We start from the raw sequence: 25,485 nt of genomic DNA, 5'->3' as shown, positions 1-25,485 counted from the left end.
TATGAGAAACACACGAGTATCTTCGTTTAGATATTTAATATAACTCTATATTATCCGTCAACTTTTATTTATTATATATATTTTTTATATATTATATATTATAAAATTTAACTCCAAATTGCGATAATAACGTCTAATTGCAACGTGCGTGCACGTGTACGTGTTGCGCCTTATTATACGCGTGTATTGTGTATGTGTAGCTATGTGTACTCGTATATGCGTACACGTATACTGTGTACGTGTGTGTGTGTGTATCAGTTTTTGTGTGTGTGTGTACATGTGTTGCTCTTGAATAAGGGGATAAAGATGTGAGCGAAGAAGGGTATCGTAGATGGTATGCATTTTGCACTCGCGCGTAACGTGACTGTGTACGTGTTCGATCTACAATTAAACGAATCCTACGCACTTATTCGTTAATCGGCAGAATAATATGCATTCTCTTAATTTTTCGCTATAAATATATGCAACCTTCCGAAAGCGTGTCAGTCGGCGCACCGTGACGGATTCGCCGTCGCTCTCATCGATCCTTTTTCAATCACATTGAGCCTCTCGGATGTATATCAAGTCTTTTTCTTGCATGCTTTATTATACACATGAAAAAGAAAAAAATTTATCTTTTTTATCAATTAATTTCATCAATAGTCCCAAGCAGGATTAACTTAGAGGTAAGTTTACACAATTAGGGAAAATTAGTTTTTATCTTTGCATTTGTAGAAAAAAATATTATGCAAATAAATAAATAATGATATAAAAATACGTCTAATTCATTAATATTTAAATAACTAAAGCTGCCATTGTTATGTGATGTTCAATCGCTTTTATCTCTAATGAACAAGTAATATGGAATTATCGCTTTGCAAAAATATATGTATATTAATATTATTTATATAATTTAGTACATAGTAATTGAAATCAAATAGACGTAAAATATGCTAGTATGCAATTTTTGACTAAGTAGAAACCTGTAGAAAAAATTGACTCTGCATATGCATCCGAGAGTCCTTTTCATTTGTCTAATTCATTTGTCTAATTACGACCTTATCGTAATGTTTTGCGCAATGGCGTATTTGCATAATTTCATCTTATTTTAAAATCATCTTAAAATGATATTTTAAAGACAGCAACAACAAATATTTATGTTCATAAAAGTTAAAAATAATTTCAAATCTCTAATGTAATTAGCATCATGTTTTAATTAGAATCGAAGTAATCTATTTTTCGTTCTTTGTTACCCTAATAATGATCGTAAAATTTGAAAACTTAAAAATTCTTTTAACTATCTGAAAAATGGCCGAATAATGGGACAATAAAGATTAACGTGTACTCAGAAGATTCAGGCCTGATAATTTTGAAAAGCTCAAATTTTTTCAATAAACTCGAAAAAAGGAAAAAAATCAATTATAATCTAAAAAATGGAAATTTATGCATCAAACACAATATAAAATTTGAGATCTTCTTTTGAAGATTAATATCCTCCAATTTTTTTCCTCAATTTTAACAGATATGAATAATAAATATTAACATTCTATTGAATTAACATATTGTACCATGAGCAAATCTAATATTTTTGTTGTCATATTAAATTGCTGTAAAATTTAATATTTGTTAACATTCGTCAATAACAATGATTTATCTAATAAAAATTATGAAGTCATTGCATATTTAAGAATTGCAAATTATCATTCACTCTGAGTGTGAGTATCTGTTTTAACGCGTAGTTTTAATAATCCTGCCATTCGAGAAAATAATATAAATATATAAATACATAATAAATCGAACTATAAAGAGCTAATAACAATACATTCTTAACACTTTCGCAACCGCTGATATTTAACTGCAGTATTAATATCGGTACATTTTCAACCCATTAAAGGTCGCAATTATTATATTATATTTATATTTTATATAGAATTGTGTGTTACACTAAATACAAATATAAGTGGAGTATAACTATTTCAATACCGTTATGAGATGTTAGAAAGTTAAATGTCATAAAAAATATTCAGAATTTTTAGCACAAATCTCTGATAATCTTTTTCTGACATCATTTCTTCATCATCACATAAGCTTTTGAAAGAAAAAAAACTGTAATGGGTTAAATACGTGATAACTGTTGAAGACTGCGTTACCCTAAACAGTATAAATTATTTTACTTACGTTATATTATATAAAAAGGCCGAACGAGAGATGAACACACACAACATGCTGCGCAGATTTTATAATAATTAAATACTTATATACACTCACAACATAAAAATAAAAGATGTCCGTAATCTATACGTGTGGAAATTAGATTTTATTCATTTATATTAAACTTTATAAATACAAACAAATAATAATAGCGCTATGAAGTTTCTATAATTATAAACGATCTGTCATACCCCGCTTATACCGTTTAGGGTTTACATAATTAGCTGCGATATTCATAATTTGCCTTAAACAAATTCACTATAGAATGAGACACATAGTATTCGCACGTCATCGCTATAAGTAACTCTTAAATAAAAATGTGTGTCGTAATTATATATGCATATAGATGCATATATGTATATATATATGTATATAATTATTCTTTAAGTCGATATATTACAAGCTATATATAGCTTTAAGATTCTTAAAGAGTTTAAATATCTCGTCTCTCATATATATATATATATATATATATATATATATATATATATATATTATATATAAAACAAGTTAAAAATATTTATGATAAAAGTACAAGGTGTGACTTACAAATATTCTTATTTCAGCTTGCTCCTTAACAACGTAGTGTTATTTATAGCAAAAAGGTGATGGCGTACGAATACTTTTTTTTATTCCAGCCTGCCTCTTAGCAACATAATTTTATACTTAGCAACGACGCGAAGGCGTACGAATGCATTTTAATCGGCCCGGCGCCCAACGGCGTAATTTTCATCTAAAAATACGCGGGCGGTCGCGAAAGTGTTGATGAATAACAGCGAGCCGTTATTAAAAAATCCTTCTCAATCTCCATCCTGATCCTCGATCAATGATCGACGATAGCGAGGAAAGCCGGTGACGGTGCGTATATAAACGCTTCGTGAGGGTGTCTCAGCGCGCGACGACGGGCTATTGTATGTATTCTTTTTTTTTTTTTATTTATCCATAAGAAGTATACGGATTTACGTATAAAGAGACGCGTCATACAAGTGCCGTACAGTACCAAAAAACGTATTTTTTTTTTAATGCGCGCGCATAATGCGGTCGATTAGCTCTATCTACGCCTGCATCCGTGAAAGTCGCATCCGCGCGTCATAATTCATATACCTAATATTTTTGTTGTCTCTCGCTCTCACTTTCATTCTCTCTCTTTCTCCCTTTCACTCCCTCTCTTTCTCTTTTTGTCTGTCTCTGCGTATGTATGTATATGTGTACAGATCCTCGTGAACGTGTCGTGTGTCGTATCGTTATCCGTGTGATCCGGCCGAGTTGGTCCAGGGACGAAACAAATCTGTTTCTAATTCTATATACCATCGTTCTCTCGTTAATCGTCGAATCTCGATCGTTCCGCTCCTCGAAATATACTCCCCATTATGTATAATGTTTTATATATAATTATATATATATTTATTTTATTTATTTATATATATTTATATATTTATTAATTTATAATATATATATATTTTTTTATTTATATATATGTATTTATGCTATATATATAAAGTAGCTCAGAACTATACTCGAATCACTACTCGAAGTCGCGACGACGGCGGAAAACGTGTGACCGCTGCCGATATTCTTTTTTGCATTTAAGCTAATTGTAAGGACGCGTTTATTCGAATATTCTTGCTAACAATATAAGTCAAAGAAATTTCAAGTATCGAATCGATGATATATATATATATATATATATATATATATATATATATATAAAATACGTGTTAAGATAATCGTGATTAAAAGGGTACCTCTAGATCTAGCTCTGTCGTATATCTTTAAATAGAAGACGGTGCTCTGCATCTGCTTCTTTAGTCGTGTCTTCACTTGGTAAAACTTATTTGAATATTTGGCGAAGTGACGCGTCCTTTTACCGGCTATACGAGCAGAAAGAAGAAGCTTTTCATCATCTCACAGCTCGTACAAGCTGACTACAATAATGACGATTAATGATCATGTCTTCATCGGTTCCTATAAAATACTTGTCATTTCATGTTCTCATTCTTCCGGCTTCTACAACTTGCTTGAAATTCCTTGCTCTTCTCTTCTTATCCGTTTCTAAATATCTTCCTTTTGTAATTTTGATAGTTTTCATCACATTTCTTAATTGTTAACGCTTCATTTATTATAAGAAATTTCCTCTTTACACACATTATTATCACATATCTATATTTTATAATTAATATAATCGCGCGTAAATTTCTTTTGTACTAAAATTTTATACTCTCTGCCTATGAGTGACGATATAAGGATACAACAAATATAGCAATCAACAACGAAGGCGAGATAAAGTGGGAACGTGAGAGATGATCGAGCAAAAATTCTAAAACGTGATAAAAACATCCTCATTATCGCCATTATCACGCTTAATTACGCCCAACTTTGACGCGGTTCCACGGTTCCTCGCCCTCAGCAATATAAGCTCTACCTTTCGCCGGCGCTATTCGCTGGGTTTGCTCGCTCTCGTATTCTCTGTTCGACGGTGTGATAATATCGGTCTCTATGTCGCACGAGCGGCCCGATCGAGATTTTCTTCCCGTCAAATCAAAAGAAATGTCAGTTCTCGATAATTATTAGTATTCTAGATTATTTATACCCTATACATCTCGTCCTAGGACCGCCCCAAGCAGGACCTTATTGGTTAATCACCGTTTCCATTCTCTCCGCTATTTTTTCTTTTTCTTTAATTAATACAATATATACTTTATGTATGCATCGTAACAACCGATATCTCAGTTCTCTCGCTCTTTTTCATCCTCACGCAATTATATATTCGCTCGTTCACTTCTCGCTTACACACGCACATTCTCTCGCTTTCGCTCGCTCGTTCGTTTCGCACGCATTCGCGATTTTTTTTCTTTGTCTATATAATATAATCTTATAACGACACGTGCGTATGTGTATACACCTTTGCGTCGGTGAGACGTATCGCGCGCGCGTATACACATACGCATCCACACTATGTATATATTTATATATTTATATTTATATATATATTTCTTCTGTATATACTTTATGTTGCTTTTTTATGTATACTTTATATATAACAATGTTTTTATGTTTATTTAAGGCCCAATACGTTCATTACGAAGGAAATTATCTGCAACAGAAAGGAGACGAATATATGATTAAACAACGCTTGTACCTGGTTTGCTCCCTGTCGTAAGCACCGTATGAGTATAGAACTATTCAGTCGACAAGTTGTATATAATATGTTCCTGACGTTGTCATCGTCGTCGTCGCCGTGAAGAATGAGATGCGCATGAGATGTTCGCGATACGCCAGACACCAGTAGATGATCTACGCGTGATTGAACAAGTAGTAACTTAAATCAACTCGCCAATTTTCACATTATCATGACATTTCTTTCTTCAAAGAAAGATTTAGAGAGACACAACGAAGAATAATTAAATATGCGATATATAAAGTATATATAACTACAGTATATACTCAAATTTTTTAGACATCGGATATCGTGTTACGGCATATGCTAAGATTCTAGAAATGCGCGATAAAAATGTCATTTGATTATAATAGAAAAGAAATAAAATCGAATTTTAAAAAATTGGTGCAAACGTATTTTTCTATTTTTTTTTTTTCATTAAAGAAAAAAGTACTATACTTAATGTCAAAAGTTAAGCTCTATTATATTTTTAAATTTTATTCTAAAATGTCTGTATAAGAGTAATCGCGTAAAAATCAAATTCTGTAAGACTTGTATTCTTTCATCGAAAAACTATAATATTTTTAGAAGAACTATAATATTTTTTTTAACTTTCATGTAAAATCTGTTTCAAAGACTATATATCCACCTTTCTAAATTTCTTCAAAAAAATTATTCATTATAATATTATATTTTATAATTCTTTTCATTTCGTTCAATACGCAGATAAAATTTGAAAAAATTAAATTGCAAAATTTTGCTACTATATAAAACTCTGTCAATAATTTTGGCGAGACCATGTACCAGCATTCTATTCAGTTCGATGTGTTCTTTTTTCGCGTAATTTTACTGTATTATTTTTCCTACTTTTCTAGATTTACCTTTAACGTGTTTATCTTGACGTTTCCTAGGAAGAATCATCCGACCAAGGATGATAGGCAACCAATTGGTTGCCCCTCGAGAGAGGCATTTAATGTTTCATCTAACAATAAGACAGCCCGTCGTGATAAATATTTGAAAGCCTACCGGACATTTAGTTTGACTTAAAGCCAAAAGTTTTGATCTTAAACAATATGCATATTTTGCACAATAATATTATTTTCGTGTATAATTGACACAACGAATTAAATATCGAACATAAATTATGCGAGCGAAAAATACAGAACATCCCAAAAAGATGTCATAGTAAGGTGTTTTATGAAATAATTTGTTGAAAAAAATCTTGAATAAGAATTGCTTTTAATTAAATATATTTGTTATATTAAAATATTCCGAATAAATATTATATATGTACAAGTTTTATACAAGGGTTAATTCAAATAAAGAAACCAATTTGTAATTTATTCTATAATTATCTTTTACAAATAAGTTTTCATCAATGAAAACTCACATATAAAAGATTAAAAAATATTATTTAAATCTTTTTGAGACACTCTGTAGTAGCTTTAAATTCAGTTACTGGCAGTATAAAATTTCCTCATATCGATATTAACAAACTTATCGACATATATTAACTCATATTAAAACAAATTTATATATTTATAATTATGTATCCTTACATTATCTACTGTAATCTTTAGATTCGAATACGTTAATCGTAATACGTTAATCGTAACTTTGTGACTTCGAACGCGCGGAGAAACATCTTAAAATATATATAGACGCATATAAGGTTTAACATAGCATTTAGTAATAAAATTCGAGTAAAGTTTAACAACAAAAAAAATAAGTTAGTACGCTCTATAAACCACATACACTATCCGGTAGGCTAATCATTAAAACGATAATTACGGATGAATGAGATTGCGGCAGATGAATTAGATTCGAAATAAAAATTTGCGTTTTAAAGAAAATATTGTAAATGATGAGTAATTTTTTTGTTATAAGAAATATTGTTAGAGTAGATTGATGTGAAATTAATAAAACTGATGTTACACAATATTAATTTTTTTTCTTCATTAAAATCCAATTCAAACTTCAATCATATTCATTCGCCATTGTTACATTTTAATTTCCCATTCAAGACGTCCATGAAATAATAGATTAAGATTTAATATTTATAAAAAAGATTTTCTTTAAAGAGAATTTGTTATTATAATTACTATAATAAGCTGTGAAAATATGTCGGCTAAGAATTCGTATTTTTAAAAGATCAACAACTTGAGGACGTTTCCGAAGGAGAAATAGAATCGATCTACTTTTCGGATCAGATTGTTGGTAACCATACATAAGCATATTTACAAATTATTCTTTTGTAATTCGATAATTTTAATTTTAACCCTTTCAACGGTAATATCCAGTTCATCTTGTTTCAATTTTAAAAATATTATGTAGTAAATGGTAAATAATGCTTAATTCGAATAAATTATAATAAAAAATTAAGTTAAAATTATTTGTATAAAATAATTATTATAAATTTTAAATATATTATTCAACTCTCAAATATATTATGTTATAATATTTTATCTTTGTAAAGTAAAATAAATTAGATAAAAAAATCTTGACTTTATATCTAAAATCTTAAACAAATCTAACTTACCGATTAAAGGGTTAAAATGTGCATCCTTTTTTTTGTTGTTTATTATATTGTATTCATCGCACAAATTAAAATAGAAAATTTTTACACGCACAATAAAAAATTCACCCACTCTTTTCCCTATTTTCTAAAAGATTAATTTTTTCTTGTCTTGCAATTTAAACAATAAAAAGATATATATATACACAATGTAGAGCAATATATGTAAGACCCTTGAATATTCATTGCATTGGTACTCGGATAAGCGAGTTTGTAAAATGCGATGTCAAGCAATTATTTATATTTGCAATAAAAAGTATATTAATGACTTGAAGAATATATTAACTCTTTTCTTGCCGGTAATGTATACTCACATGTTAATGTGAGTTAAATCCATGATAATGTTTTTATATTTATGTGTCAATACAATGAAATAAATGAAAAATATGAATTGAATATTATCAGTTGTAAAAAACAATGTCCAGATATTTTTCTTTTTTTCACTTTCCTACAAACATATAATAAAATGGCATAAAATAATCTTGATTTAATATTGATATCATATAAAATAATATTAATGAATAATTAATGAATTATATAAAGTATTTTCTTTGAATAAAGTTTCAACATAGGAAGTGATATTTTAATTCTTATCTTGATTTTAAACATGCTGTTTCTAATTTCATCTATTTATTATTCTTCTTCGAATTTGTATTATCAAATTAATTATAGCTATCAGCATTCATTTCATATTTTTAAAATTTCGAATTATTAATTTCTAAATTGTTCAAATCTTTATTTTGTGACCTTTAGGCTTTGTGTTAAATTTATCATCTTTGAATTTATAATCTTTAAATTTATCACTCTTGTGCATTATTTTCGAAAACGTAAAAAAAAAAAAATTATCGAATTTCAATTTTAAATTTATTTAATTTATATTATTTAATTTAAATAAATATATATATATATATATATATATATATATATATATATATATAAAGTGACCTTATTTTGAATGATAATTTTGGATAACCGTTCTAGAAAGAGAAACTACAATTTAAATTTACATTTAATAAACTTGATGCTAAATATATAATCATCCAAGTTTTATTTATCTAATGTTAGAATTTACTTAATGCGAGAATGATTGCATTTATTTGTAATCGTGGACTTTAAAACCACATTTAGCATTAAATGTGAAACGTGACTATACGAACCCATTCCTAAATTCTAAAATACAGATAAGCATTAGCCGACATTGTTTCTCGCCTTTCCGAGTACCCGCTCTCAATAAATTGTCTTAAAAGTACTTGTGTCTTAAAAGCACAGATCTCCGAATCCTCGGACTCGGAGAGTCGAACAAGCTAACGTAACGTAAGCGACTGCCATAATTCGCGTTGTTATTCTCGACACGAGGCAATAACCCCCATTAGATCGCTTAAATGACGAGACGATCGATCGATCGATCTGTCAACGACATATTCGTGCCACCACGCCCTTTATTATCGAGATCGTTCTCATCCAAGCCGGCTCGCGGATTCTTCCTAGGAAGCGTCGTCACTTCCGGTTCCCCCGGGCCACGAGATCGTCGGTAATTTCTCTTCCAGGATGGTCGGACTCACCTTGACCGAGCAAGATCCGCGACGCTACTCGCGCTCCTGTCCGCTCGGCAGCGCCGGGATGACACTCCGCGCCGCGTCGCTCGTTCAGCTGTCGACGCTGAAGAGCTCCTTGTGGAGGGCCGGAAACTCGAGGTGCGGCTGCGACCGCTTGAATTTAGCCAGCGCGTCCATGTGCAGTAGCGAGATCTCCCGTAGCTGCGGTATCTTGGCGAGGATCGCGTCGCACACGGTCACATCGCCCTTGATCGGCGTCATGTGATTCCGATCAAGTTCTGACCTCAACGCTCTGATCACCGCCTGTGACAGCCTATTGATGTCCCCCAGGCACTTTAGTCCCGGTCGATCTGCGCAACGTATCGTAAGTCAATCGATTGTTCGATGTGATAGCGAACAAGATAGAAATATCAAATTATTACGTTATTACACATTATTTCGATCTAGAAAATGTATATATATATATATATAAGTTTGATATAGCAAACATAAATGCGAGCATTGGAATTTTTAATTAAAAAATAAATGAATCCAGGGAAGTTAAGACACCCTGTATATCGCGTGTGTCATTTACCAGGGCTAAGTAGAACAGCCGCGCTATAGAGTGCCAACTCGGTTTCGGTGAGCTTCAGTTCGGCGATACTTCTGGCCAGCTCGAATACGCAGGAAACAAGCTTCATTTCCGCCGTATCCTGCGTATAAAATGCCTCCTGCGGCAGCAAGGTATCGCCGTATAGGACGCGGTTTTGCTGGATATCGAGGTACCTGCTCATTCGTAGCACAGCCAACTCGAAGGAACCTGTTATATTTTAATAGAATATATCAGCGTATCTCTCAGCGCTTTTTTATTTTCACTTATCTAACTCCGTTGAAAAATTGACGGACATTATCTTCATTATTCTTCATTATGAAATTAAAAACGATTATATCTGTAATACCCAGCATCTATCACAACAGTTACGGAATATTGCCTATTATTTCGTTAACGTTTAAAAAAGTTGGAAAATTTTCAACAAACTCTTCTGATATTAAATTTAGTCTCTCACTATATATAATATATATGTATAACAAATATTGATTTATATTAGAAGCTATTTAAACTGTTTGCACAATTGCATTAAGTAAATAGTGAGGTAATGCAATTACTTACCCATCCCATTTAAGAATTAAAAATAGAATAGAATCTTCAGATTAAAACTTTCGTCTGATAACGAAATTTGCGCGTTAAATCGTGCGCAAGAATCCGTGAACGAAAGAACGAAACTTTATCGCAAATTAGTGAAAAAGGCGTATTTATGCAGTTACGTACCGGCTTTTAGTAAAACAATCTGGTCATCTTGCGAGAGCTTCATGAATCCAGGGACCATTTTGGCGAACTCGATGATCTGCTGGATAACGGTGGTCAATTTTTGAGCACACTCCAACCAGAGCTGCTCGTGCGCCATATTTTTATAGTACATTATTCTGGGGAGGTCTCCGGTGGGCTTCCGGAAGGACTCCTGGATCTGTTCCGTAGACACCAGGCATGTCCTTGCGTGCGCGTCTGCTATCGTTTTCGAGAGAAGCTCGCTGATCTGTGCCGGATCTGCGGAAATTCAACGTATTTCTCGCTCGTAATTCGTTCCTTTCTCAATAGATAGCTTTGGGGAAAAAAAAAAAAAACGCTGGAAGAATTGATTCGGCAAACAAAAAATCACAAATGGAGATCTTAAGCGTGCAGCGTAAGCGTACGGTTCATATATTCCTTGTTGCACAAATTATTTTCATGTGTAATCATTGTATTAATTGATAAATTATTTTCTTATACATATGTATATTGCACGAAGTATTTTTTTTTTATTACAAACTTAGTCTAATTACAAATATAATAGTACACAAATAGTTTGATCAGAAAGATTTAGATAATCCGTCATGCTGTAAAGGATAATGATGTTTGAAAAGATGTTTCTTTCATTATGGCTCATGCAGAAAGCGTATTTGTATATTTCATGCATTTATATATCATAGTTATAATTGTTAAATGTTTTGACTACTTGATTAAAGTTAAGAAAAAATGTAATCTTTACAACAAGATATAAAATACTATAAAAACAAATATAAGAGTAAATTAATTCTGGGAAATATATATTCTTCGTGTTTTCAGAAAAAATATAGTATTTTTACATTTACATTTGTACATTTTACTTACATTTCTTACATATATATAATAAAATCAAAAGAAACATTTTTAAATATGAAATGTAGCTCTAGATAAATGTACAAAGAAATTGAAATAAAACTTACATTTTGTGCAATCATGATATGCAAAATAGAGATAAAGAGAGATGCACAGAATATTTTAAAAAGGATTTCAAAATTATTAAATTAGTAAATTAAATTATTATTCATATAAACAAGAATAGATATTATGCAACATATATAGAAATATATATACAACATGCTCAACGAGCAAACAAATTTTATAAATGCTATTTTTTACAATTTATGCAGGAGTAACTGTAAAAGAAAACACACATAAAACATTTAAAGCGTGGATAAACATAAAATATTTTAAATTAATATATAGAAATACGTTTAATAACATATTGTATAATGTGAAAATTCCAATTTCGAGATAAAGCCTCAGAGGACTAACATTTTTAACATATATAAATGTAATTTAAACACACAATGTACAGAAACCTTTATAATAATTTTGTCATGTCGGCAGGTAGACATGGATAGCCGCAACTTGTAACATAAAAGAGCAAGCAATTTCCATTTTTCAACAACTCTTTATGAATTTTGCATGAGGCTAGACTAGTTTGTATGTTGATTAATGAATTTCGTTAGCAAATCACCCTTCCTCAAGATTCTATTATAATGTAATTAATTTATTTTATCATTATCCCTAAAATTTATTAAATGAATTTTAAAATATTAGAATATATATGCTCTATGCTCAATATAAATATATCGCTAATACATGATCTTTATATTTGTGTGTGCTTGTGTGTGTGTGTGTGTGTGTGTGTAGAGAAAGAAAGAAATGCAGAGAGAAATATTTAAATCTATAATTTAAAATTTTTATAAATTTTATCAAAAAGAGATAGATATTATCTTATTATGTCATCTAAATTAATATGACTTTAACAGTTGAAAGAACTTATTCTGGCAATTTCTCATACATCTTATACTATATAGTAAATATATATGTTTATACTATACAAAGTGGTTATAATATATATATATATATATATATATATATGTTTTATCATTAATTAAAAAAAGAAAATAATTCAAGATATATTAAAATGCAAAAAATTCTTGAATAAAAAAAAACCGAGTAAAATATAATCGCGTCATAATCATCTTCTCCCAATGTGGTCAGTCCTCGAGAACTTTTCTGCAAGGAATCGGCAAGCAAGTGGCTAACGAGGGGGATGACCGCATGCCCATGCAAAGGGACACAAACGTAACCTCACATCTCATCGCATAGGACATACTGGGCAGACTCGGCACTTCGTCGTCCTCAGACGGGTTGCTGACCCTTTGCTGCTGGTTGCTCAGGAAGGTCGTCGAGTCGACCATCGTGTACGAGCCGTGGCCCAGGCCGGCGAGCTCGACGGTGGTCTCCTGCTTCACGGCGACGATTCCGCCGCCGCTTAGGGAGCCGCTGCCGCCGCCGCCGCCGCCGCCCCCGCCTCCTCCACCCCCGGCAGCCCCGCCGGTGGCCGCGGCGGAACCACCGTTACCACTATTACTACCGCTACCAGTACCGCCACCACCGTTACCACCACCACCATTACCGCCGCCGCCTCCGCCGCCTCCGCCGCCGCCACTGCCGGTACCGCCGCCTCCCGCGCCGTTCCCGGTCGTCGAGGCGGACAGAGACTTCCCTGATGCGCCGAAAAGTCAAAGTTCACGAGGGCTTGTATTGGTCTCAAGAGGGATTTGGGCTGAATGGGTCTAAATATTTCAGCCCTGCGAATGAGTCCTATGCAGGACCTATTCCTAACAGCACGCATATCCCGAAGACGTTCAGAGAACATGTCGAGGATGTTTGAATGTTCTTTGAATATCCTCTGAATATCTTTTGGATATGTTGTGCTATTAAGGATCTTACGCGTGTGTTTTTTACTTCTTTTTCGTTAAAGTATATATTATAGTTTAGGGAAATATAATGTATCTTCCTTTTTGTCTTTTTTATTAATAGTATATTGTGTATCAAGTGTGGAAAGTTGACAATTGTTCACTCGTGTGAGGTGGTCGCACTCGTGACCAATTGTCAACTTTCCGCACTTGATACACATACTATTTTGTATTACAAGTGCAGGCAAAGTGGCTTTGTGCGCGTTTTCTGTGCGCGAGGTGGCCGATCGCACGCCGCCATCTTGCGGCGGTATAATGCGGGAATAGCCGTGTTCAAAGTCATTGTCCACGGCTTCAGCCGTGGGCAATGACTTTGAACGCGGTTTAACCGTAGGCAATGGCTTTGAACGCGGCTTATTCACTCACCGCGTCGCCGCTAGATGCCGGCGTGGGAAATCGGCCGCTTTCCGCACAGAAAACACGCACACAAAGTGCCACTTTGCCTGCTCGTATAATACAAAATATATAGAGCGTAGATATACCCATAAGCATCTTTTTTCCCAGTTTCCCAAATTCCCAGAATTCTAAGATAGGCTCTGTCTATACGAAACGTTAAAAAAGGAGTATTTCTAAGGGAATGCGTGACAAACTTATTTTTAAGAAAAGTTTTGTTTAGAAATGATGTATATGTTTGATTAAAAATTTGTTTAAAAATATTAATTATTAGACTCCGAAATTGTCAATATTAAATAGAGTTTGCTTTAGAGTGGCTTTAAAGTTTTGTTTTAGTAATAACTGCTCATGTATAAATAATATATATAACTAAAATGTAAAATTAAAGGTAAACTAAAATTCTGTTATAGTAATAATTAATAATTTTCTGGGGAGCTTCGGTGCAAGCATCATATCTATTGTATAATTGAACTGATTGTGAATTTAAATTATTGCCGCAGCATCTGTAAAGCTTCACATAAAGTTTCGATTGAAGCTTGGAATGTATCTTTTAATAAATGAAAAGCTATATAGTATATTTATAGTATGTCATTGACAAATCTGAATAAAACGTTATTATCAATTGCATTTAAATATATGATAATGTTTACCTTCAATAGATCGGAATGTGTTCTATTCAGCAATACAACTCTGTCAGAGTATAATTTCTATTATATTACGTAATATTCAAGTCGAGAAAATTTTGCATCCAGTATTTAATAATGGATTTTAGTCTATGTCACAAAAAAATATATAAAGATGTATACATTACTTGATACTGTATTATTGATGCAGAATTGTATCGTATAACATAAACTTTAGCGATTTAGGTAGTAAAATAATGTTTGTAACACAAATAAAAATTACAAAAAAATAAATAAATAAAATAAAGATTCAGTCAGATTGACGACGAAACGATCACAATAGTGATTATAAATATGAAATGCGTTTCCTTTCTACATCTTTATTATTTATAGTTTAAACATTTTGTATACTATTCAATTGCATAAAATTAATACATCATAAAATAACAAATATTATAAACAAATTTTACAAATATTCTACAACAAATATTATATAAATAAATTTTTTAGTAATATCATTTTTTTAAATTGTTATAAGTTTTTTTAGCTTTGGAAATTTATAGTTTCTCTAAACTTTTACGAAATTTGATAATTTAAAACATTTTTGTCAAATTCAAAAATAAAAGTTTTCATTTGTTTAAAATTATAATATAATGTGATCTTTATATTTTAATTTTTCAATCAGATAAAAAATATTCGACAATGGTAAATTGTCATTGTATCAGCCAATTACATGGTAAATCGCTTAGATCCATGTCGTTGTACAAAGTTTCGTCTATTGAATTGAATTCAAATTTATCTCAACTAACACAAGCTTTGTTGATTAAATCTAAGTTTACTCAAAAGAGAATACAATCAATTGTGTGGTTGGAAACTAGATTCCCAGTATACAAGTATTGCATTATTTATAGTACATGCAATAAATATATATAATAAATGTATATAATAAAAACAATGAATATATATAATAAAAATATATTTAATAAAAAAGCCAGATTAATATCTTTAATTAATAATAAAATATAAAAAATAAGTTGTTTAATATAATTATGTAATAAAATTATTTACACAAATAATTTAATCAATGACGTTAACTAAAGCTACATCTAAATTTTTTCATGAATTGAAATTGATAAAAAAATTAGAAAGCTCGCTAATAATAATTCAGTTGTATTTATAATAATAGTTGTAAGATAAAAATATATAATTAATATTGCATATAGTATAAATACGAATAAATAAGAAATATTATTATCGCGTAGATTTTCTTAAAAATTTTGTGATAATACTAACTCCGTATATTCATATAAAAATATTTATAACATAAAAGTTAGTAATAAAGTTAGTAAATATGGTGTGGTTTCTAAATTATTGTTAATTATTATATTTCTCGTAGTTAATTATAAAATAAAATTTTAAATAAGGAGTACAATATGAAAGTATCAAAGAAATTATTTATGTCGATACTGCACAAAAATTATTTTATTTTTTATCGCATAATAGAACACGAAGAATTTATTTGCGATTTTTCCTGAGAAATAATTATCGATGATAAGGATTGATAGCATGATAGGAGCTTTGGTCACATTAAAGGCGTGAACGCAATTAACTGCGAGTTAATGACAGTGCTCCGGAATGCATTTAGCGTGTCAGTTACGAAGCGAGAACTTAACAGTTCCGACTACATTACAAGATCCAATTTAATGCATATACTTATTAAAACATATATTTATTATAAAATCTTTTACATAATACTAATACGTACAAATTAATTTTTTAATAACGTATCGGAATAAATCTCCAATAATGTAAAATATTTACATAAAAGAGAAATGTATTAAAAACTTGAACAACTGTTTTACTATTTTTTCAGTTCTACTATCTTATTGCAATTTCTATCGTCTTAAGTAAAATAGCAATTTTATATATTTTTGTATTTTTATTTTTATACTAAAGTAAAATGGAAGACATATTCTTTAAATTTTAATTATATAATTTTTTTATGAAATTTCTTGTATTAGAAATTTATAAATACATATAATATACATTATATTTTCATTATAAAGTGTTACTATATTTATTTGCAGAAAAAATTGGATTATGCAACGTTCCAGAACTATCGTTACTCATTTCTTTAAGAAATCTTTGTACAACTTGGAATAAATTTTTCTTTATGGAAATTTGATTGGACAATTTGTTTTTTTATAACTTGGAAACTTTTCTCATTAAATATCTTTGTAACTAAGCGCCCATTTAAGATTCTCTTAAAGCAAAGTTTAGTTTGAAATCGGCTAAAGAACAAGCTATCTTTATTATTCTTCATTATCTAAAATTTAATTAAAAAAAAATCTTTTAATCTGCAGTGTTTACTACTTCAACAACTTATTAATATTAAAACAATCACATCATTTTTTATATTCGTTGCCGTTTATAACTAAAAAAAAAAAATTATAAAAATTCTGGGAAATTCGATTCATTTTTCAAACGATCCACAAATTTTCAATCTCGACGACGAGAATAGAATTCATTGTTATTTTATATAAAGAGATTTTTGGTTTCTAAATTATATTTTATTACACGTCCCTATGTGTGTGTACAACAAAATATTACAGCGCAATATTTTATTGTTTCATTTAAACGTGTCAAAACTAATGAGTGATTTAATTTGATATTTGAGGCTCTTGCGATTGAATTGATCCACTATGTCGGAAATCGTAAATGAAACATTACTTACCGGTAGTGACTACGCTGGGAAGCACCCCTGTCGCTGTGACGGCTGAGGGTGTGTCGGGCGCGACGGTATCCGCGACCTGTGTCTGCGTCGGCCTGGGATCGTAGGTCGTCGTGCTGTCGACGTAATCAGCGCTAAGCTCGTAATTCGTCATCGCCTGGTGATTGTAATTCGTGTAACCGCCGGTGCCGGGACCTGACGACGTGTATTCGCTACCGCCGTAGGTGTACCTGTCACGGACAAATGACGGGTCCACGTGTAAATCCGTCCTCTTTCCCTCGCGACGCAAATTACAAGAAAGGGGAGATCAACATCCCTTTGATGTCATTCGTTAGCATTTATATTTAAATTTATGTCGCAACAATGACAGCTACCTTTAGAAGTTATAGATTTTTATATCAATATTTATAGATAATAATTTTATAAATAATGTGAATATATATAATTTTATATACGCGTTTATAATATCATAAATTAGATGTATATGTGTGAGTAAAAATTTAATTAAATTTTAATTAAAATAATCCGACGAATTTTTGGGATATTCTACTTTGGATATTTTAATATGACATTTTAATAATGCTTACCCGCCATTATAGGGATGGTGTTGATCCGAACTGCTTGGTGTCTGATGCTCGAACACGCTGCTGTCAGGCGCCGTCTCCGAGGCCGCCCTCATTTGTGCCCTGTGGAATCTAACTTCATCTTCGACCTTCTCCCGTTGTTTTTTCGACATGCGCCCAAATTTAACGGCTGCAAACAAAATAAAGGGTTTCATTGACATATTATATTGGATTATTAAGAAAAAGTTAAAATAAATAATTAACAACGATTTCTTATTTGTAACGGCTTAATAAATAATTTATTAAAATAGTTTATAGATTAGATTGAAAAAAAGACTTTTTCATAAAGTTAGCTCTTAAAGTTTTATTACTTAATGTTCTTATATATTAAATAAGATTTAAAATTAAAATTCTTTGGCCAATAAATCATTAATCAATGGAACTATGCTTCTTTTATTAGCTGATTAAAATTACATTAAATTTCCTGGCAATCTTTAAGGGAGTCCGGAATAAACTTCATTCATTCATTCAAAAAAATTACATTAAATTTAGTAAAATATGGACTTCTAATATAAATTTTATTGCAAGAATTCTGCAAAAATTAGCACATAGTTCAATATTTTAAAATGTAATTCGTAGGTGAAAACAGCCTGATATAGTACGCATAAATTTTTTACCACAACCTTGTAGCTATCGATCTATCTTACGCTTATTATATTAAATTATACAGCCGACGTACAATTTTCATTGTAATTCTGCGCAATTCCTAGATAAGATAGAAAATATGCATAATCAAAGAGTGTCAAACGCTCCGATTATCTCTCACTATTTTCCCTCCCATGCCTTTCTTTCTCCACTTTGACAAACTTATTGTCGCCACGTATGAACAATCGGAAGATAGAGAAGAAATAAAAGAACAATCAATGCGACCGTTTGTCGCGAGGCGATAAAATCTAACGGCTGTTTTGTGGATCGATCGAGATCAAGTCGCACGCGATCTTTCTCTCACTGTCTGTCGACAGACCGGTTGGTCCCTTCCTCGTCGCGAAGAAGAGGCTCGGCGAGGAACGCGGAAGAGCCTCATCGCATCCTCCTCGTCTTCTTCAGCGACGCTATCATCGTCTGGTCGCGACGCACCCACCCAATGACGTCACATACGCGAACTGCTCGGGCAAACATGCGCGTGTGCTGCTTCGAAAGCATAACTATTGTCCGTAACTTTATGTATTTCGCATTTTTATATTTTTTACCAATCTTGAAATTTATTTTTTCTCTATAACAATTTTGAAGCATCATTTTTTTAGAAGCAATTGATAATTAGAGGGTTTATTATGAATTAAGTCGAACAAGATTTTGTAGATAGCAAAGTCTTTTTCTTTAATTAATTTTTGAAGAAAATTAAAAATTTTGACATACGAAAAATTAGTAGAGAGAACAATACTAGAAAAGCAGAATAAATTGACTTGATAAGAATTAAGTATTAAGTATCTCGTATCAAAATTGTTAGTACTGTATTTCTCAACTAAAAAGTGTTAACTTACATTATTTTTGACTTTTAAAATAGTTTTAAAACAATTATTTCGCCTACTATGTCTCTGATATCAATTGCATTCTCAGTCTATCGCGTTCAATGACGCGATAAGAATGCATTAAGTATCTCGTGTCAAAATCTATTAGTATCGTATTTCTCGATCGAAAAGTGTCCACTTACATTATTTTTGACTTTTAAAATAATAAAAAAAAAAAAATAATAATAATAATAATTTCGCCTACTGTGACTCTGATATCAATTGCATTCTCAATTGCAAATCTATTAGTATCGTATTTCTTGATCGAAAAGTGTCCACTTACATTATTTTTGACTTTTAAAATAATGAAAAAAAAAAAAAAAAAAATAAAAAAAATAATAATTTCGCCTACTGTGACTCTGATATCAATTGCATTCTCAGTGTATCGCATTCAATGACGCGCGTGCGTATCACGAGGGTGGTTGAGGGTTCGACTGACGGGCCGGGGGGTGATAAGGGGGATAACGACGTCAGCGACTAACCGAACAGCTATCATGAGGAGGCACGACGAAGAGAGGGACGGAGCGGAGGGTGATCGACCGAACGCGGATAAAGTGTGAACGAGAAAACGAGACGAGGAGAGAGAGAGAGAGAGATGGCAACAGGAAGAGTATGCACACCGACCGGTAGCTTACGATGCACTTTCTGGTATTCTGTGTATGTACGTGCGCGTGTCCAGTAGGAACGATGTATGTGTTTGCTGCGCTTTATCGCGCCGGAGGGTAAATAAAGCGATACTGAATCTGAAATGTACGGGTGAGACGGACTTCAGTGCTGAATCCTAGTTTAATCCTTTCAATCCGAGTTCTTATACAATATCGAAGGAGAAGTTTCAAGTCTGAATTCTTTTTACAAGACGTTTCTCTCTTCTTCTTCTTTCTATCTGTCTGTCTCTATGTGTTATATAAACAAGGATCAAAATTGAGGAAATTGAAATAAATCTAATTGCAAATTTTATAAAGGGAATAAGAATATACCAAATATATATACAATATCATTTAATTAATTTAATTAATTAATTATTATTAGTTTGAGATATGCGCAATTTGACATAATTGCTTTCAAATATTTATTTAAAATATGTATGGTCTATTATGATTGTTATTAAAATTTTCAGTTTATTATATAAACTTGTAAAATTATCAAAATCATCATCTATGTAATAATGATTCAATGATATATTTAATAGAATCAATATTTGGAATGTGTGCTAGATATAGCTAGATATGATGTGATATTATATATACAAATAATTATGCCAATAAATGATTTCAATAAATATTAAATATTTTAATTCTTATCAGAAATAAGACAATTTTGCAGAAAATTAATCAAATTTTATTTTATTTCAACCATTATGTTATTATCGCAAGCAATATTTGGAATTATATTATAGGCAATTCGTTAAAAATCAAGCATGACATTTTGTCATTATAATTAATATGACATAACGCGTGTGAGTTTTGATTATACGCAGTCGTTAAATTTTATCGATTAATTATTCATTTTGTCTTTGCGTGGAGAATAATTTCAACGAGCTGAGCTTTTAACGAACGCAAATCGCGCATCGACCATCGCCCACCTCATTGTCAACAATATTATTTATCCGTAGTAGATAAAAAGGCCTTGATAATTGACCGAGAAGCAGGAAATTGCGGTCATGCCCGAATATCGTGGCTAAATATCGCCTGACCTATGTAAAAATGGCGAGACTTATCAATAGAAGTTATAATGACAGTTAATGTAATAGTATATGAAAAATACTGTATTATATGTAAAAAATATGAAAATATTAAATATTAAAATATATTGTGAAATTAAATCATAAGAAATGCAAAAAAGAAAGAACTGAAAAAAATGCAATTTAAATAAACCTGCAATTAAAAATTTTTAGAACATGCAAATTGTGTCAGCAAAGCTACTTACGGATATTTAAAACATCATCTACTGAATGTATTTTGACTGCCTAAAAATTCATATTGATTATATCAAAATTTGTTTAAAGTAATTTTCAGATTCTTCATTAAATTTTGAAATAAATAACAAAATCATTTAAAATTTGTCATGAAAAAATCAACAATAAGTAACGCGACGTTGATACGAAAGCAAACATCATTTAAATTAATTATAATAAAACGTGTACATATTTTGTTCTGTTTTACCTTGTTTGTTTAATTTGTAATCAATAATTTTTTTGTATAAACTACGATGTTTCAAAGATTTTTTGATCGTTTGATGCTCGATTTAAATTCACGGAAGTAACAATCACGAGACTCCAAAAATAGCTCGCGCATATAAAATTTATGCCGCACCTCTGCGAGCCAGATCGGGTTTATTTATCGAACGGTATAGAGAAGCTTGGCGACATGAGATCGAAGAACGGGACAAATTTGCTCAATCGATGTTGCTACTATTTTGCTTTGCGACGCATAAAAAATAATGAACAACAAGATTCTGAAAAATAAAAAATTTTCTCGGGCCAAAAGTTTGAATCAAAAATGTCAGTTTTACTTTCTATACAAAAAATTGCAATGTAATTACAATGTAATTGTAATAAAGTTGACGAACGCATTTAATTTTGTGTTAAAAAAGATGCATCCTACATATTAAATATAATATAAGCAGCAAAAAATTACATTTATTTTTAATTAAAATTTTAAAGTTTGTTTTTTTTTAAGCCTATTATATATATTATGTATTAGCTATTATAGTTTATTATATATTTTTTGACGATATATCCGACGCATAGTTAAGATAATTTCACATTTTCGTCGTGATATTACACATCGCAAATTGAATTCCCCTTTTTGATATACATTTTTTGATATGCTGTATGTATCTGCGATAATCATATGGCGATGGCGTGTTGCTATACTTGTGCGTGTTGATAAGAACCTGGTTCATCGTCTTTTCGAATGTATGTCCACGTATACATCTGATATATTTCGAGTAAACGGTTTAGATATGTTATTACAATGCTACAAATAACATCCACGTGCTATATGATTTTATTAGTTAATTAGATCGCGATTATCACAAAAATGATTAAAGTTAAATCTAATTTAATATTTGTGTTATTTTAGTTTTCAGATCTTTAAAAATAAAATTAATATCTATTTTCACAAAAGAACTCTAATGGTAAATAATTTATGTGTCAAGAAGAGAAATTTAAGTGGAACAATATTTTAGTACAATTGGGAACGGTATACATATATTCACTTTGAAACTAAAAATAAACTAACAATAAATATAATAACGTTATATGTATCTCTCATTTCACGAAATAAATTCTTCATTATAACGCGATAATTTTAACTTTATTTGCTACAATCTATTTTATATTCTTATTTAATTTGTAAAGAGTGACAATCTTTAACTAAAATTTCACATAAATGGAACGTTAACTTCATGGAAAATATGTGTGCTAAATGTTGCTGATATTAATTCTATTTTTACCAAAATCATAAAATTAAAAATTAAGAAAGTATAAAATTCACAAATGTAGTTCTATTTGTGTAACAGACTATATTTATATTAATACTCATCTTCCGATATAATAAAGTATTATATTTAATTACCGAGATATTGCGTTGCCCTTAATAGCGACAATAAAATCTAAAAAAAAAAAAAAATCTAGAAATCGGTGTGAGACTTTGTTATTCGGACTTAGAACCGCTACCTCAACCACTATGTGTTTCCAACTGTGTTTTGTTCCGATAGGCTTTATCCGTCCACCCACGAGGTATCTTCCGTCTCTCGATTCGTCTTGACGGCCTTGTCTATTAATATCGCAAGCGACTTCGAGAATAGGCTTCGGACAGAGTATACACAAACGCGGCGGTTTAACGCACCGAAGACAGTTCGTGGCTCGCTCCGATAAGGTACAGCGTTGAGGGGAGGAAAGAGGAATCCCTGATAAGGGGTCGTGCACCTCGGTTTGGCACGCGTATAGCCTCTCGTTGCAATCCGCGTGTATCTAATTGTCTTCGTCATCCACTTACGCTTCTCCGATTTTTTCACGTGGAATGGATCGTACTCCATTACGCAATAAATCGTTCCTAAGAATCGGTCAGTTTCTCTTCTTCACTCACTACTTAATTCGTTAAAAAAGGATCACAATATTTTTTCTCGTTAATTCTCTTTAATTTTAATTCGATTAATTGGATTGTGTTTCTAGGTAGTGTTTTAAATATAAGAAATATAGAAATATCCGATCAAGTTCTAGATGAGAGACAAAAAGAATTGCGTCAAATACTATGTACAATTTGCGGATTGTGTATTTTTTCTCGTCACATCATTCGCTTATATTGCGTTATTATCTGCCTGTCGAGTAAATATCATCGGTGTTGTTCGCGTATGTCGCAATATCGCGTCCACGCGCGATAGCCCTTCGAACAAAGAAGCTTTTTAAAGAGCTTGTGTGACGTTGAGCTATGTTTCACACGAGTCCGTAGAACTTGTGTAAATTTGTTGTTTCATATACCAATTGTATATGAGAATCGTATAAGATATTGTGTATCTGAGATATATTTACATGGGTATAACTTCAAATTATCCTAAGATTCTGTTATAGATATATGATCTTATTGATCTTCTACGTACTCATTGATTTTTAAAAATGGAGAAAAACCGTCTTGCTATATTTAGAATATATTACAATATTTTGTGACGTAGAAAGAATTTTTACACGTTTTATAGTATCTTCGTAATTCATTAGAATTGACGTAATGCTAAATGTGAAGAATTATGTAAAAATAAGAAAGTTTGTGTGAAACGCGATAAGTCTTTAAATCTTCCCATTCAAAATTCACGCCGAATGACAAGACTATTCGTTCTTTTTTTTCAAAAGAAGGTGATGAAAGAAACAGTCGAGAGCACTCACCATCTCTTGACATGCCGAGGCGTAGGCACTTTTGCAACCGACAGTACTGGCACCGGTTTCTGTTTACACGGTCGACCACACAATTCTTGTTTCGCGGACATTGATAGTTGACAACCGACGACTGCGACCGCCTGAAGAAGCCCTTGCAGCCCTCGCAGGTGATCACGCCGTAATGCACACCGCTGCTCTTGTCCCCGCACACCTTGCACGGGATTATCTCGATCTGGGTTGCAATCATAAAAGGAACGAAAACCTTAATTATGAGATCCTCAAGACACGTCGCTTGTGAAAACTTTCGTTTTACAACCCGCCGCAATCTTTCATGTTTATTTTGAGTATTTTTGCACCAAGAGAGCTGCAAAGCTCGTGTGTGTATGTACATGTGTGTATTTTATGACGTACCAATGAATTACATTTGCATATAATCTTTCCCCTCTCTTTCTCTCTTTCCTTTTTCTGCCCTTAGTATATCTAAGATTTGCTTCTTTTAATTAGTATAAAATTAAAAAAATTCTTTTACTCCATATATATATATATTATGAAATCTTTCTTTAAAGATATACATAGGTATATCTAATTACAACATAATAAAAAATTCTTGAAAATACTGTGATAATATTATCTAAATTGTATTGTGTAAATCTGGAATTAAAATCGATGTGTGTAAATGTCAAAAAATTCAAAATGTACTTCGCAATAAGATATATTTCATACGCATTTTTTTCGATTGCATTTTTTTTCCAATTCCTATTTTTTTTTAATAATTCTACCTCGTATCGAATTGGCCGGTAATCTACGATCGTCGAGAATCGCGCTGCCAGCGCCGGTGGGAGGCTGGGCGGATCTCTCTCTCGATCTTTCCGTCTGTTGAGGACTCGTACTGTCCGCACCCCACGTAGGCCCGCCAAATCTTGACAGACTTCCTTCCATTTACGGATCTTTCTTGTTGATTTCATTTACGATTTATCGTGGGGACAATAGTGGCTTGATCCTCAAGATCCGTACGCGCGATTGCAATCAACGGATTGCAATGAACGTCTCCGATTAGTCTTTAATTGAATAATTAAAATTCACATTTGCGTTTTGTATAGTGTTCTAAAAAGTGTCGTCGTTGCT

The 25,485-nt window shown here is 31.6% G+C and overlaps 1 protein-coding gene across 1 annotated transcript; it reads right to left on the bottom strand.

Annotated features, from left to right (window-relative positions):
- Positions 1-21: 21 nt before the first annotated feature.
- LOC114944887 (Hormone receptor 3) lies at positions 22-25,485 on the bottom strand. Its single transcript, XM_029320938.2, has 9 exons — positions 25,140-25,485; positions 24,370-24,597; positions 17,944-18,109; positions 17,360-17,586; positions 12,943-13,356; positions 10,788-11,063; positions 10,053-10,277; positions 9,485-9,828; positions 22-5,284 (listed from the first exon to the last, which is right to left on the bottom strand). The coding sequence occupies exons 1-8, from the start codon at positions 25,297-25,299 to the stop codon at positions 9,569-9,571; spliced, it is 1,956 nt and encodes a 651-aa protein (XP_029176771.1). The 5' UTR covers positions 25,300-25,485; the 3' UTR covers positions 22-5,284; positions 9,485-9,568.

Source organism: Nylanderia fulva, unplaced genomic scaffold (genome assembly GCF_048542155.1).
Source record: "Nylanderia fulva isolate GAGA-0341 unplaced genomic scaffold, ASM4854215v1 Scaffold4, whole genome shotgun sequence".
Lineage (NCBI taxonomy): Eukaryota > Metazoa > Arthropoda > Insecta > Hymenoptera > Formicidae > Nylanderia > Nylanderia fulva.
The sequence above is the reverse complement of the archived record's forward strand: the minus strand, read 5'-3'. Positions and strand labels throughout refer to the sequence as shown.

Excerpts from the sequence above, each read along its gene's own strand:
- LOC114944887 (XM_029320938.2), bottom strand. The coding sequence starts at position 25,299 with ATGGAAGGAAGTCTGTCAAGATTTGGCGGGCCTACGTGGGGTGCGGAC. Across the intron at positions 24,598-25,139 it reads ACCGGCCAATTCGATACGAG|CCCAGATCGAGATAATCCCG; the intron begins GTAGAATTATTA and ends TTATGATTGCAA. Across the intron at positions 9,829-10,052 it reads GGCTGTTCTACTTAGCCCTG|ATCGACCGGGACTAAAGTGC; the intron begins GTAAATGACACA and ends TACGTTGCGCAG.